General features: G+C 43.8%; 1 protein-coding gene across 1 annotated transcript in view; it reads left to right on the top strand.

Moving 5' to 3' along the window:
• Window positions 1-15,000, top strand: part of LOC138972944 (aminopeptidase Ey-like) — an 81,185-nt gene that overhangs the window by 55,531 nt on the left and 10,654 nt on the right. The window contains exons 8-15 of the mRNA XM_070345604.1: window positions 3,989-4,143; window positions 6,153-6,266; window positions 6,499-6,633; window positions 7,890-7,955; window positions 9,798-9,863; window positions 11,705-11,865; window positions 12,798-12,904; window positions 13,747-13,892. Coding sequence (XP_070201705.1) covers window positions 3,989-4,143; window positions 6,153-6,266; window positions 6,499-6,633; window positions 7,890-7,955; window positions 9,798-9,863; window positions 11,705-11,865; window positions 12,798-12,904; window positions 13,747-13,892 — 950 coding nt within the window. The remainder of the gene's footprint in view (window positions 1-3,988; window positions 4,144-6,152; window positions 6,267-6,498; window positions 6,634-7,889; window positions 7,956-9,797; window positions 9,864-11,704; window positions 11,866-12,797; window positions 12,905-13,746; window positions 13,893-15,000) is intronic.

Genomic DNA, 15,000 nt, shown 5'->3' with positions numbered 1-15,000 from the left:
GTACATAACACACCTACAGCTCCATCAGTATGTACAAACCGCCCCCCCCCCCCCCAAGTGTAACAGTACAAAACACGCCTACAGCTACAGATAGATCAGTATGTACCCCCCCCCCCCTCCCAAGTGTTACAATGCAATACCTACAGCTACAGATACATCAGTATGTACACCCCACCCCCCAAGTGTAACAGTGCAAACCACACTTACAGCTACAGATTCAGCAGTATGTACTCCACCCCCCCCCCCCCCCCCTGTAACAGTGCAAAAATCACTAACAGCTACAGCAGTATACCCCCCCTCCCCGTACAGCTACAGCAGTATAAACAAGAAGGGCAAAGCCCATACGACTCACATGCTTGACCTTTACATGACCTTGGCCTTCAGGGTCAAGGTCAAACTAAACCTAGCAATGACATCATATACTAAGAACTGCTTTACACATTTTTCTACCAAAATACATGTGACCTTGACCCAAGGTCAAGGTCATCCAAGGTCATGCAACACAAAGCTGTTAATTCAAGACATAGGAAGTACAATGGTGCTTATTGGCTCTTTCTACCATGAGATATGGTCACTTTTAGTGGTTCACTACCTTATTTTGGTCACATTTCATAAGGGTCAAAGTGACCTTGACCTTGATCATATGTGACCAAATGTGTCTCATGATGAAAGCATAACATGTGCCACACATAATTTTTAAGTTTGAAACAGTTATCTTCCATAGTTCAGGGTCAAGGTCACTTCAAAATATGTATACAATCCAACTTTGAAGAGCTCCTGTGACCTTGACCTTGAAGCAAGGTAAACCAAACTGGTATCAAAAGATGGGGCTTACTTTGCCCTATATATCATATATAGGTGAGGTATTCAATCTCAAAAACTTCAGAGAAAATGTGAAAAATAGCTGTTTTTTAGAACACATTTATGGCCCCTGCGACCTTGACGCAAGGTCAAGATGCTATGTATGTTTTTTGGGGCCTTGTCATCATACACCATCTTGCCAAATTTGGTACTGATAGACTGAATAGTGTCCAAGAAATATCCAACGTTAAAGTTTTCCGGACGTCCGGACGGACGACTCGGGTGAGTACATAGACTCACTTTTGCTTCGCATGTGAGTCAAAAATCACTAACAGCTACAGCAGTATGTACCCCCCCTCCCCGTACAGCTACAGCAGTATATCATGCAGCTACAGATACAGCAGTATGTACCACCCCCCCCCCCCCCCAAATGTAACAGTGCAAAATTCACTTACAGCTACAGCAGTACAACCCCCCCCCTCCCCCCAGTGTTACAGTGGAAAACAAACCTACAGATACAGCAGTGTGTACAACCCTCCCCCAATCCAAGTGTAACAGTGTAAAAAACACCTACAGCTACAGCAGTATGTACACCCCCCCCCCCTCCCAACTGTAACAGCTCAAATCGCACCTACTGCTACAGATACAGCAGTGTGTTCAACCCCCCTCCCCCCCCCCCCCCCGTGTAACAGTGCAAAACACACCTACAGCTACAGATTATGAGATACAGCAGTATGTACAACCCCCCCCCCCCCCACTGCAACAGTACAGAACTCATTTACAGCTACAGATTCAGAATTTATGTACACCCCCCTCCCCCCGCTGCCACCAATGTAACAGTACAAAACTTCCCTACAGCAGTATGTACAACACTCCACCGCCTTCCCCCGTGTAGAGTGCAAAACACACTTAGAGCTACAGATACAGCAGTATGTTCAACCCCCCCCCCCCCCCCCCTGTGTGCAAAACACACCTACAGCTACATATACAGCAGTATGTTCAACCCCCCCTCCCCCCCTACTGTAACAGTACATAACACACCTACAGCTACAGATACATCAGTATGTACAACCGCCCCCCCCCCCAAGTGTAACAGTACAAAACACACCTCCAGCTACATATTCAGCAGTATGTACACCCCCCCCCCCCTCCCCAGTGTTACTGTGCAAAACACACCTACAGCTACAGATTCAGCAGTATGTACACCCCCCCCCCCCCCCCAAGTGTGCATCAGTGCAAAACACACCACCAGCTACAGATAGATCAGTATGTACCCCCCCCCCCCCCAAGTGTTACAATGCAATACACACACCTACAGCTACAGATACATCACTATACATACACCCCACCCCCCAAGTGTAACAGTGCAAACCACACTTACAGCTACAGATTCAGCAGTATCATGAGTATGTACTCCACCCCCCCCCCCCCCCTCCCACTGTAACAGGACAAAACACCTACATCTACATACAGATACAGCAGTATGTACTCCCCCCCCCCCCCCCCCCACTGTATAACAGCAAAACTAACATTAAAGCAAGAAAAACCAAAATCACTTACTCGCTGGATCCGTCGGTTGTCCTCGAGTTGACGTTAACAGCTTGAACACACCTGTACTGGCTGTAGGTTTCCATCCGTCCTTGGCTACACAATTTTAACTTGTCAACTATCACCGCCACCACGTGGCACTGGGACCAGCACTCAGATTGAGATCCCGAGGCGACATTCGTCTCGGATAACACATCATCAATGTGCTGTACAACATTCGCAAGAATGTCTCTTCTTTCGATATTAACTTGAACTAAGAAAACAAATAAACTTCGGTCACGCGGGAAAGTAGCAGCTAGCCGGCCATGTTCACACTCAATCTTGTTTGTACCGTAAGGAAAGCTATAAGAGTATTTCAAGTATATATGATGGCGTATTTTTAAAATGTAAAACTCATGGTTTGAGCTCATGCTGTATTTGATTGCAAATATACAAACAAAACTTACAATTAATTATCCTACTCCTATGTGAAAAAGTCAACAAATATGAATAATTTAGTTTCGCATTTGCAGAGTCATGTCACGCCGTTCCCGACGCTTGAACAGGGGACGTAACAAATGTTAAAATAATGATAATAAATTCAAGTTGTTATCTCCCGTAACTCTGCATATTTTTATCGACAGCAACATTGCGTCGGGCTGATGTCGGGGTTTATTACGTACATTTGCCGAGTTTTACACACAGGCAAACTATATCGGCGCGACAACGGACGTCGACACACGACATTTGACGACGTCACCCGACTGAAATCGTCAGTCGGCCGACGAAAGCTTGCTAGCTGGGAGAGAGAGACAGAGAGAGACAGACAGTGACAGAGAGAGAGACAGAGAGAGACAGACAGTGACAGAGAGAAAGAGAGAGAACTAGAGTGAGAGAGTGAGAGAGAGAGAGAACTAGAGAAAGAGTGAGAGAGAGAACTAGAGAGAGAGAGAGAGAGAACTAGAGAGAAAGAGAGTGAGAGGGTGAGAGAGAGAGAGAACTAGAGAAAGAGTGAGAGAGAGAACTAGAGAGAGAGAGAGAGAAACTTAAACTGAAACTGAAACTGAACTTTATTACCAAAGGATAGAGGTTTTAGGCAAAGAGAGAGAGAGAGAGAGAGAGAGAGAGAGAGAGAGAGAGAGAGAGAGAGAGAGAGAGAGAGAGAGAGAGAGAGAGAGAGAGAGAGAGAGAGAGAGAGAGAGAGAGAGAGAGAGAGTGAGAGAGAGAGAGAGAGAGAGAGAGAGAGAGAGTGAGAGAGAGAGAGAGAGAGTGAGAGAGAGAGAGAGAGAGTGAGAGAGAGAGAGAGAGAGAGAGAGAGTAGAGAGAGAGAGAGAGAGAGAGAAAAGTTAGAGAGAGAGAGAGAGAGAGAGAGAGAAGTAGAGAGAGAGAGAAGTAGAGAGAGAGAGAGAGAAGTTAGAGAGAGAGAGAGAGAGAGAGAGACAGACAGACAGAGAGAGAGAGAGAGAGAGAGAGAGAGAGAGAGAGTGTGTATGTGTGTACTCATTATCTTATTTATTATTGTTTTTGTTTGTACTCAAATGTGTAGATTGGTTGGCTTTCTTTCCGCACTAAGGTGTTTCCTACTCACAATAAGTCGTCAACTCTTGCATACTTGATTTTCTTGAAGTCTTACAATAGGGTCTTTCTGTCTATATCCCAGAGATGATCGCACTGCCAGAGTTCCAATACGGTGGGATGGAGCACTGGGGTCTTGTGGGATACAAGGAACGCACACTGCTTTACTCGGACAGCCTGCCTTCCGCCGAGGACAGGCAGACCATTGCTACCATCATAGCACACGAGCTGGGACACATGGTGAGGATATAAGAATAATAACTGTAAAAACGATACACATAATGCCTGGGAAATAGACTCGGATACACTGCCCTCTGCTGAGGACAGGCTGACCATTAATTGCTACCATCATTGCACACGAACTGGGGCACATGGTAAGATTCGAACCTAGCTGTGGCCTTTGGATCACAAGTCCAGTGCTCTACCAACTGAGCTACCTGGGTTTATGATCCCATTGCTGGTAAATTCGGGTTACACGATCGAATCCAGGCCGTAAGATTATTTGTGACCCTCCACCACAGAATAAGTCGCATGTCACCTTTGCATGATTTTCATATGTTTACATTTTCCGTAAGAGTTTTTTATGCTCTATCCAGTGGTGAAAACCGTTTTAGATAAGAGCCAAAACTGTTTGAGTTATAAGCCTCTGACTAAGGTGACCCTCACACTGACCAGACACTCACCGGACTTTTATTAAGCCTAGCACAGAACCGCGCGAGGTGAGATGTGAGACATATGACGTAAGATTATTTAGTGTGCATACGATACAAATAATGCTTGTGAAATAGACTCTGACTACCCTGTCCTCCGCTGAAGACAGGCAGACCATTGCTACCATCATTGCACACGACCTGGAAAACACTGTATGCATGCCCCGCCCATGTGTCACCGCTGTTTCACATACAAGACCACAGTTATTCTGCCAGAAGCGCAGGTGGCTGATTTACTCATTCTTCTTCTGTCTTCTGCGTTCGTGGGCTGAAACTCCCACGTACACTACGTGTTTTTTGCACGAGTGCAATTTTACGTGTATGACCGTTTTTTACCCCGCCATTTAGGCAGCCATACGCCGCTTTCGGGGAAAGCATGCTGGGTATTTTTGTGTTTCTATAACCCACCGAACTCTGACATGGATTACAGGATCTTTTTCGTGCGCACTTGGTCTTGTGCTTGCGTGTACACACGGGGGTGTTCGGACACCGAGGAGAGTCTGCACACAAAGTTGACTCTGAGAAATAAATATTTCGCCGAACGTGGGGACGAACTCACGCTTACAGCGGCCAACTGGATACAAATCCAGCGCGCTACAGACTGAGCTATAGCTACATCCCCGCCCCTGCTGATTTACTCATTAACAGGGACACACTCTTGTTGCTGCCAACTTTGCACAGGGACGAAGCCGAATGTCACAGCACGGGAATACTAGAGTATGACATAAAACGGACTAGGAACAGCATAATCGCCCTGCATTGTATATAAGGTGTCAGTTGTGTGTCATGTTCGTTTACTTTTAAAACTCCAACAGATATAGACTGCTCACGCACCAACATAAAAAACAACAAAAAAACAAAAACAAGCCATGTAAGTTTATGGAGCTGTTAATGATAGACAAAGCGAAAAAAATAACCAGAACCTTGATCTATCGATCTTTAAACTAGACGATCATGATACACAACAGACACGGAACAATGATTGGCGATTATAAACTAGTCGATTGCTATTTTATCGATTGTTGGTCGATTGCTATTTTATTTTATTTCATACTCTAGTATTCGCAAAATGTGAGTCAAAAGATGCATTTTTTTGCCTTGATGACAGTAACTCAATCAATCAATCAATGAGGCTTATATCGCGCATATTCCGTGGGTACAGTTCTAGGCGCTCTGCAGTGATGCCGTGTGAGATGAAATTTTATACGGCCAGTAATTGCAGCCATTTCGGCGCATATTTACCTTTCACGGCCTATTATTCCAAGTCACACGGGTATAGGTAGACAATTATTAACTGTGCCTAAGCAATTTTGCCAGGAAAGACCCTTTTGTCAATCGTGGGATCTTTATCGTGCACACCCAATGTAGTGTACACGGGGGGGGGGGGGGGGGGGGGGGAGTTCGGAGAGAGTCTGCACACAAAGTTGACTCTGAAATAAATTTCCGCTGAACCTGGATCGAACTCACGCTGACAGCGGCCAACTGAATACAAATCCAGCGCGCTACCAACTGAGCTATATCCCCGCCCTATGTGTACAGTGGTTTGGTGACCTGCTGACCATGGTGTGGTGGGACGATACCTGGCTCAACGAAGGGTTCGCCACCTACGTCCAGTACCTCGGTATCCACTTCGCCTTCCCCGAGTGGAAAATGGTTTGGAACTTTTCTTCCCCAGTAATGAATGAATAAGTGTATATAAGCCGCGTGTGTGAGTGTGTGTGTGTGTGTGTGTGTGTGTGTGTGTGTGTGTGTGTGTGTGTGTGTGTATGTGCGTGCGTGCGTGCTATTGTAAATTGCCGTGAGCTCTTGCGAGAAAGGGGTGATTAGTACGGCAGTTTTAATTATTATCCTTAATATTTATACTGATCATGTCACTGTGTTCCAGCCGGAGCAGTTCCTGACGAACACCCTACGCCTGGCCATGAGTATGGATGCCTTCGAGAACTCTCGGCCCCTGAACAAGGCGGTTATCTACCCTGAGGACGCACTGGCCGCCTATGACAGTATCATCTATTGCAAGGTGGGCGCCCGCTGAGAGAACTCACACTCACACACACACTCACGCACGCACGCACGCACTCACGTACACACACACACACACACACACACACACACACACACCCACACACACGCATACACACCCACACACACACACACACACACACACACACACACACACACACACACACAATCACACATCAGCGTTTTAAACTCTAGTTCACATTATGTGTGCGAAATGGAAGATTCAATTAATCGATTCTGCTACCTTTCTGTGTTTGTCTATCTACCGAGTACAGCATGTCTTTCAAATAGTAAAAAAAAAAAAATCCCTTTCGTGGTTGTATTAATACAAGTATATAATTGTTTATTCGCCATTGGAATTGCATATTGGCCCTCGTTCTGCTTAACATGCAGCGACCTCTCAGTCTCAAATTACGAATTCCTGAAAACACGCTGTCTGGTTGCTATGGGTTGTGGAAGTATTGCTTTTCCTTCAAAAAAATTAGGCAAATAAGGCCACGTGACTTTGTTAGCCAAACACTAGCGAGCGGCGTGTCTACACACGCGGTCGGCGATCTGTGCACTGAGGGACGCAATCACACGCCATTGAATAGTCAGCTCCAATGTGCGTACTTAATTTCCAACAAAAAGAGCGTGGTAAGTGGACATTGTAGAAAACACAGATCGGAACCAATCTTTATTGGGATGTTGGTCGATTGCTGGACATTCATATCACTTGGGTTTACTTTGATGCAGTGTTTCCAGGGACCAAGCAACGTTGCTACAAACCATATGAATAAACTGAACGAATTATTTGTGAACATCGTCAATTGTTCGCTCACAGGGCTTCATTTCTGCTACTTTAGCTGCAGGCTATTTTTAGCACCCATCCTTTCCGCACAGCAGATATAACTGAGCAGCAAGAAGCTCTCTCAGTGGGCACTGAGTAGGCCAATCTCTCAGTATAGCGCGGAAGCAGTTGGGTATAACAGGCAAGCTGCTGGCTGCAGCTGCTGGTAGCCAAGCTATTCCCTCTCCTTGGCTATTTTTAACTCACACTAAAACCCAAGCTAGGAACAGCCGTGCGCGCGCTGTTTCTCTTTTGGCAAGTTCCTTCTTTCCCTCATATAATGTTATTGCCTCGGAGCTCTCTGTTTTAGTGTGTGTTTGTATGGGTTTTTTTAAAATCTGTGTCTGTTTTTGTTATTGTTGGTCTTCATTGCAAGTTTATTAACAGACAACCACCACCCCCGGCTCTTCTTGTTTTTCATACAGGGAGCCAGTGTGATAAGCATGGTCAGGTCTTTCCTGGGAGAGTCCACCTTCAAACGTGGCATACAGGTAAAGATACTGTTGTGTTGCTTGTTCTTTGTCTGCTGATATAGAGAATACTACATGGCTTGCTGTGTCGTACCAGATTTACACGAGTTTAAAACAAAAATTGGAACTGCGAGCGAAAGCGAGCTGATCACTATTTGAACAAGCAACGAGTGTAAATCTGGTACGACACAGCAAGCCATGTAGTATTCTGTTTATCCTACATACTGTACTTACGTGTATTTTACTCAAAACGTCCCGCAGTCGAGAAGACGCTTCTTTTGGAACATCGATCTCTCCATAGCCTCTTGCAATCTCTTACGTCAAAGCACAGAAAAGTCACTCTGGAAAGTGTAGCGTGACGTGTTAGTTCTAAAAATTCATTGAGGGTAATTAGCGAGCGCAATTTTTTTTCCATAAGGCCAAAAAAAAAAAAATTGTCTGTTTAGGGTAACCCGACCGACCCTATCGATTTGGCGCCAACCCAAAAACTTTTTTTTGATTTCAAAAAAAAAAAAAAAAAAAAGAGGTAAAAATGCTAAAAAGAGACATTTGGCGTTTCTTTCTCTCCCTTTCTCTCTGTTTTATTTATACGTTAGTTTTGAAACATGTATTCATCAAATATAAGAAGTGAATGTTCAGCCAACATAGCATTTACAACAAAAAAAAAAAAACAAAAAAAAAAAAAATTACCTACCTACCGACCCTACTTTTTTTGGTCATGTTACCCTAAACAGACAATTTTTTTTTTTTGGCCTAATGAAGTTCGTCTCGGTGACTTTGGCATCATAAGCAGTGAAAAAAAAGGTTCCTGCCAGACTTGCTTGACATGACCTCATTTACATGATATACACACGGGTGGTTTGAACGATATTGTTATGTAATGAGTGGTCTCTCTCACGTATGTAGGATAAGTGTCTGTTCTTAAGGGCACACTCCTTACCAATACAACAGCTTGGCCCACCGTCTCAGATCTGACGAGACTTTTAAAATGGGATAAGACCATCTCTCCAGTTGGTCACATCCCGAAATCATCACCCTGTAGTGAGTTGACATTTCCGGTGAATTAATTTCAATTTACGAAATGAGTTCATAAACAACATTGCTACTGTGCACATGCTGTGCCTGAACAGTTGGTATGTGACAAAGTGAAGGGATATTTTTTTTCTGATTAAAAGCCTGGCCACATCTGAAATGGTGAGCAGTACTCTTTTCACGTGAAGTGGTGTGTTGTTAAAGAAAACACAAATTGACAGGAGACATTTCATTTCATTTTCATTTTCATTACTTTATTGTCCCATCGCTGGGAAATTCGGGTCGCTTCCTCCGAGTGGAAAGCTAGCAGCAACGGAGTCGCGCTACCCAGGTGTCTGCGTGTTTAGGTGTATTCAGCCACCTGCACTTATGGCAGAATGACCAAGGTCTTTTACGTGCCATTGTGGTGACATGGGGGTGGGACATGGCTTCCGTCTCTGGGTCTGCACAAAAAGTTGACCCGTGTCCGTCCCGGCCCGAATTCGAACCTGCGACCTTCCGATCACAAGTCCATTGCTTTACCACCTGAGCTGCCAGGCCCCGTAGCTAATAGTGCTAAGTAAGTCTCCGTTCTTGTCGTATCACAAACGTATACATGTTCACTATGTACCGCCATGCGTTATCCCTGTCTGTGCTTTACATGCAATTCATCAAATCGCTTTAACGTTTGGGGGGTTTCTTCTAGGTCCTTACTTTGATTAACTGTTATTAGATCGTTGAAGGAAAGTACACGTTTTACACACAGCGCAATTAGAATATTGCCGTTACTATATTATTATGTGTTTTTTTAGGATAGGGATGATGTGTACGTACTATGTTTGTCTGTCACAGAATTACCTGAATAAATACAAGTACGCCAGTGCCACTCAAGAAGACCTGTGGAATGCTCTCAATAAAGTGAGTATTATCGCATTTTTACTGATCACATGACAAAAAAAGCTGTTGCCATTGGTCAACTAGGATTTGTATATCAGTTGATTTCGCGCAGGAAGTTCCCAGTAAATTTGATATCGTGCAGGAAGTAGTTTATTAATTTTAATTTTGAAGAACAAAATCTCACCTAAAGGAGAGAAATGTCTCCCTTTTTTTAAAATCACAAATTTATAAAAGGAAAGTAATTGCATCAGAAAGATTAGGCTGTGCAGTGAATAAAAACAAACTTTCCCCACCCAGCTTTAACAGAGAAGTAGTAGAAAGGAATGTTACAATCTTACCGACTGAGGTGGGTGGAACAGCCATAACCATAATTCTCGAAAGGCTGAATCATATCAGATCTCGGCTCACGCCTCGATCTGATATGATTTCAGCTTTCTCGAGATTCAGACTGATACATGTTGATATCACAATCAAATCTAACAATACCCGCTATTACGAGCTGGTCGTGTGACAGAGAGTTTTCTTGCACACGAGACTGTAGATGTTTCACGACGGCTTTAGCCGGAGTGAAACAGCAGCAGTCGAGTGTGCAAGAACACTCTCTGTCACACGACTAGCTCGTAATGGCGATTATGTCTCACAGCTTCAACAGAGGAGAGAACAAACACGTTTTGCGTACTCACGCTTCATAAACCTAAACACAGGAGCAGCCATTGTGGAGAGATCTACTTTTTGACGAAAGTGAACGAACAACTATGAATGACGTCTCGGTATATGTGAATGACGTCACAGTCATCGTCACAGTCTGTATCTTTTGAAGCATTCCATTCTTCATGACGTCTTTCTGTGTCTGCATCCGCGAAATGTTTGTTCTTTCCGGGGTCTTTGTCATCTATGTTCAGAACTCTGTCCTTCTAGTTTCAGACTAACAGGCCTCCTGAGCGAGCCACTTTCCAAGGGAAGCTAAACTCGCGTATGGAAACAGTACTGTAGTCTGGGATGCCGTTTTCAGTATTCTCAGCGCTGAAGAATTTGTAAAGAGAAGACACGACAACAGCAGGAGAAATAAAAGTCGTGTGTGCATTTTGGGGCTTTTGGAGGGACGATTTCGAGTTTGAATCCGTTCTTGCACATGCTCCAAAGCGTGTAACATACAATCTTGCACACGTTTGCTTTAGTAGTGGCAAAGAAGGAAAGCGTGTGACATTAACTAATATCAATAATTTTTCTTGAAATGTGTTAAATACTTACATTTTATTTTATTTTCCTCAGAACAATAGCGCATTCTGAACGAACGCACGCATGCCTTCACGTTCTGTCTGTCTTTTGGGGCGGGGATGTAGCTCAGTCGGTAGCGCGCTGGATTTGTATCCAGTTGGCCGCTGTCAGCGTGAGTTCGTCCCCACGTTCGGCGAGAGATTTATTTCTCAGAGTCAACTTTGTGTGCAGACTCTCCTCGGTGTCCGAACACCCCCGTGTGTACACGCAAGCACAAGACCAAGTGCGCACGAAAAAGATCCTGTAATCCATGTCAGAGTTCGGTGGGTTATAGAAACACGAAAATACCCAGCATGCTTCCTCCGAAAACGGCGTATGGCTGCCTAAATGGCGGGGTAAAAAACGGTCAAACACGTAAAATTCCACTCGTGCAAACAACACGAGTGTACGTGGGAGTTTCAGCCCACGAACGCAGAAGAAGAAGAAGAAGTCTGTCTTTTTGTTAATAGCATTGACAGTTTCCTCTTCCTCTTCCTCTTTGTCTACTCATCTTGAGAGACAATGCCGCTTTCTGAATATAGATTCCCGAAACAAATTGTCATACAAGTTCCATTGATAATGTTAGTTTTGCACATGTCTGACAGGAAGCGGAAGTTGATGGAAGACGAGTGAATGTGTCTGACGTCATGCACGGTTGGACCGTTCAGACCAACTATCCTGTTGTCATGGTTACCAGAAAGGGACAGGGGCGAATCGCAGTGTCGCAGAAACGATACGTTTTGAAGTCTGGAGCTTCCTCTGATACGTAAGTTTCAGGCTTCCCGTTTGGTTGTATTGCATGAGTATAATGTTCAATCATCTGTCTATAGGAGTCCCAGGGAAATAACATCTAAACGGTTCAAGAGCATACCTTGACTTACTTTGTTCGTTTTAGAATACTGTGTGTTTGTGTGTGTGTGTGTGTGTGTGTGTGTGTGTGTATGTGTGTATGTGTGTGTGTGTGTGTGTGTGTGTGCGTGTGTGTGTGTGTGTGTGTGTGTGTGTGTGTGTGTGTGTGTATGTGTGTGTGTGTGTGTGTGTGTGTGTATGTGTGTGTGTGTGTGTGTGTGTGTGTGTGTGTGTGTGTGTGTGTTAGCTCTTGTTTCTGTGCGTATTGCTTAGATTTGGGATTTCAAAATAGTCTGACGCAATATGACTTGCAGCTTTTCAGACTTTCAGTTGGATTTCAACAATCATTTAGCAAGGTTTCTAGCTGCTTTAGCCACCCCCTCCCCCTCCCTCGCTTTATTTGGTGTCCTGAATTGCATATAATTGTGACCCTCCACCGCGGAATGAGTCGCATGACACCTTTGCATGATTATTTATATTTTGACATTTTCTTAAGCTCTATCCAGTGGTGAAAACCGTTTTAGAAAAGAGCAAAAACGTTTAGAGTTATAAGCCCGTGACGAAGGTGATCCTCACATTGATACCCGACACCCCCCGGACGTATATTAGTCCTAGCGCAGAACACCGCGAGGTGACATCCCACTTATTCCGCGGTGGAGGGTCACATATGTTTTTAGTAGAGAGTATTTCAGTCTTTTTTTGTCTTTACTTTAAAATCAGACATCCTTGGTGTCATGCATATACCTGGAATATAACATTCATATTTTAATGGCATGATTTAGTATTATTAATAAGTGTGTTAATTTATTTATATTTCAATGAAAACCAATCTCGTATGTTTTGTTTTAGGCACAGCTGGGACATACCGTTTACCTTCGCCACTACAAGTAGTCACACGCCTGATCAAGACGCCTCGCCAGATGACGTCACGTGGCTTCTACGTCATCACACAGAAAGTGAGACTCTACAGCAGAGTGTGTCCTAAAACTGTCTATATAAGGTTAACGTTCATCGTTGAAGTAACCATATATTAAACAATTCCCGGTGCGATTGAAACATCGAAAATCATCATTCATAATGAATGTCCTCAGTGGAAAAGTGGTGCTCTAAAGACTCTTTCTGTTTCAATATCTTGTGTAACATGGAGAAAGGTAATGAAGGCTGATGAGATCTATGTCGACCAAAAGAGTGGGATTCCCTGTAGGTGGAGTTCCTGTAGAGGGATTTCATGTGTACAGGGAATCCCACAGGGTGGAGATTTCAATTAAACTTGCAAACCATACTCGAATTTCTAAGAAATATCAAAACAGATCGAAAAACATCAAATTCTACCAATGTCGCTGAGCATCACGTAACGTTCAGCGATATCAGCGAAACGCTACAGGAACTACTCCCTGTGGTATTCCCTGTATATAGGGAATCCATCTACAGGAACTCCACCTACAGGGAATCCCACTCTTTTGGTCGACATAGACCCCATCAGCGCAGTTAAGACCCAGCTATAAAGCCTGAACATGCCCTTTAGCAGCATCAAGCAATGGCAACCACACCTGCAGACAGTTACTGATACACACACAAGTAGGAAATTCAACGCAGGATACTGGAATTAGATTGTATGAAATCAAACGAATTTCTTGATCTGCATATGAACAATTAATTCTTAAGTCTTGAGTCTTGACAACGACACGCTACATACATCAATGAAAACTCACAGACAAATGCTTGCACACAAACATAATTGTATTATTGAACATAAGTATATGCACACTTTTGAAATTCACACATGGCTTTTTTTCAGCGATTCTCAACGGTTCCGGCATACCGGAACCTGGTGACGAGAGCCAGTGGGTGCTAGGCAACGTGGGTTGCCATGGTTACTACAGGGTCAACTATGAGGACAGCAACTGGCGAGCCTTGGTCAAACAACTCAGAACTGACCACACAGTAAGAATTTAACAATTGGTTTAGCTTTAAGTCAAAGCCATATAGTAGCCTATCTTATGTGTTCCATCTTTGCCGCATGGCACCTGCATGGATTTTGAGTTAACCTGTTGGATACACGTGACGTTTTACATTTGTGTCTCCGTTAAATGTATTGCAAATGAAGGTTTATCACAGCAATCAACATTTTATGTGAACGTATATATAGATAAAGAGTAATAATAGACGGTCAAAATAAGAAGAAGAAGGAAAACAAGTTTAAAAAAACGTACCTCTTTTTTTTGGTTTTGCCGCGGTTGCTATTTTTCTTGCTGGAATAACATCAAGGAAAGTCATTAGACATTTCTGCACAAAAATTGGTCATGAATTGTTTCCCGTTGATCGCATATTGAGGTGTTCCAAGTTAGCCGACTGTTCCGGGATTGGCGACTTTCCATAAAATACGGTTCGGATCATCAAATCTGCTCAGGCTTTTACGTGTGATATGTACATTCATACACTTGGACACATACTTACAATCAACACCATGATCGCTTCCTGTGCTGAGTTTGGTTTTATTAAAGGCATATGTACGCGCTCCCGTGTTTACAAAGTGTAGTTTGCCCATAATCGATGTCAAACGCACCATAAGACCATATAATGACGATATGTCACCATGCGCGGACCATAATACATGCATTACAGCTTGTTCTAGCCTCTGAAAAAGTGAGGATGTCAACAAATCCGCGGTGTTAGCTCCCTTGCATCAACGTTACATGTGTTGCCAAATCTATAAATAGGACGATCCAGATCAAAATGAAAATTAACATATCTCAACATTGAAGGGGTCCTAGACCACAATATTTTGCAGGGAACTTAATTTAGCATGTCTCCAGCTGTTGGTTAAGCAATTAGCGTGTATAGTCATCGAGTACATATGCCTTTAAGACTAATTCAGTTCACAAAAAGTCATCCGAGTCCGTTAAGAATATCAAGCAAAATCATCTCTCTGTACTGAGAGCACCAAAGTAATAGATTTCGGTATGTGTCCAAGTGGACGGAAGATCGTAGTCCATGTAAGAAGCCTGACCGGATCAGAGATGGCGAGTGGAATCGTTTACATGGAAAGGTC

Source organism: Littorina saxatilis, linkage group LG8, assembly GCF_037325665.1.
Source record: "Littorina saxatilis isolate snail1 linkage group LG8, US_GU_Lsax_2.0, whole genome shotgun sequence".
Classification (NCBI taxonomy): domain Eukaryota; kingdom Metazoa; phylum Mollusca; class Gastropoda; order Littorinimorpha; family Littorinidae; genus Littorina; species Littorina saxatilis.
This window is presented reverse-complemented; position numbering and strand designations above follow the sequence as displayed.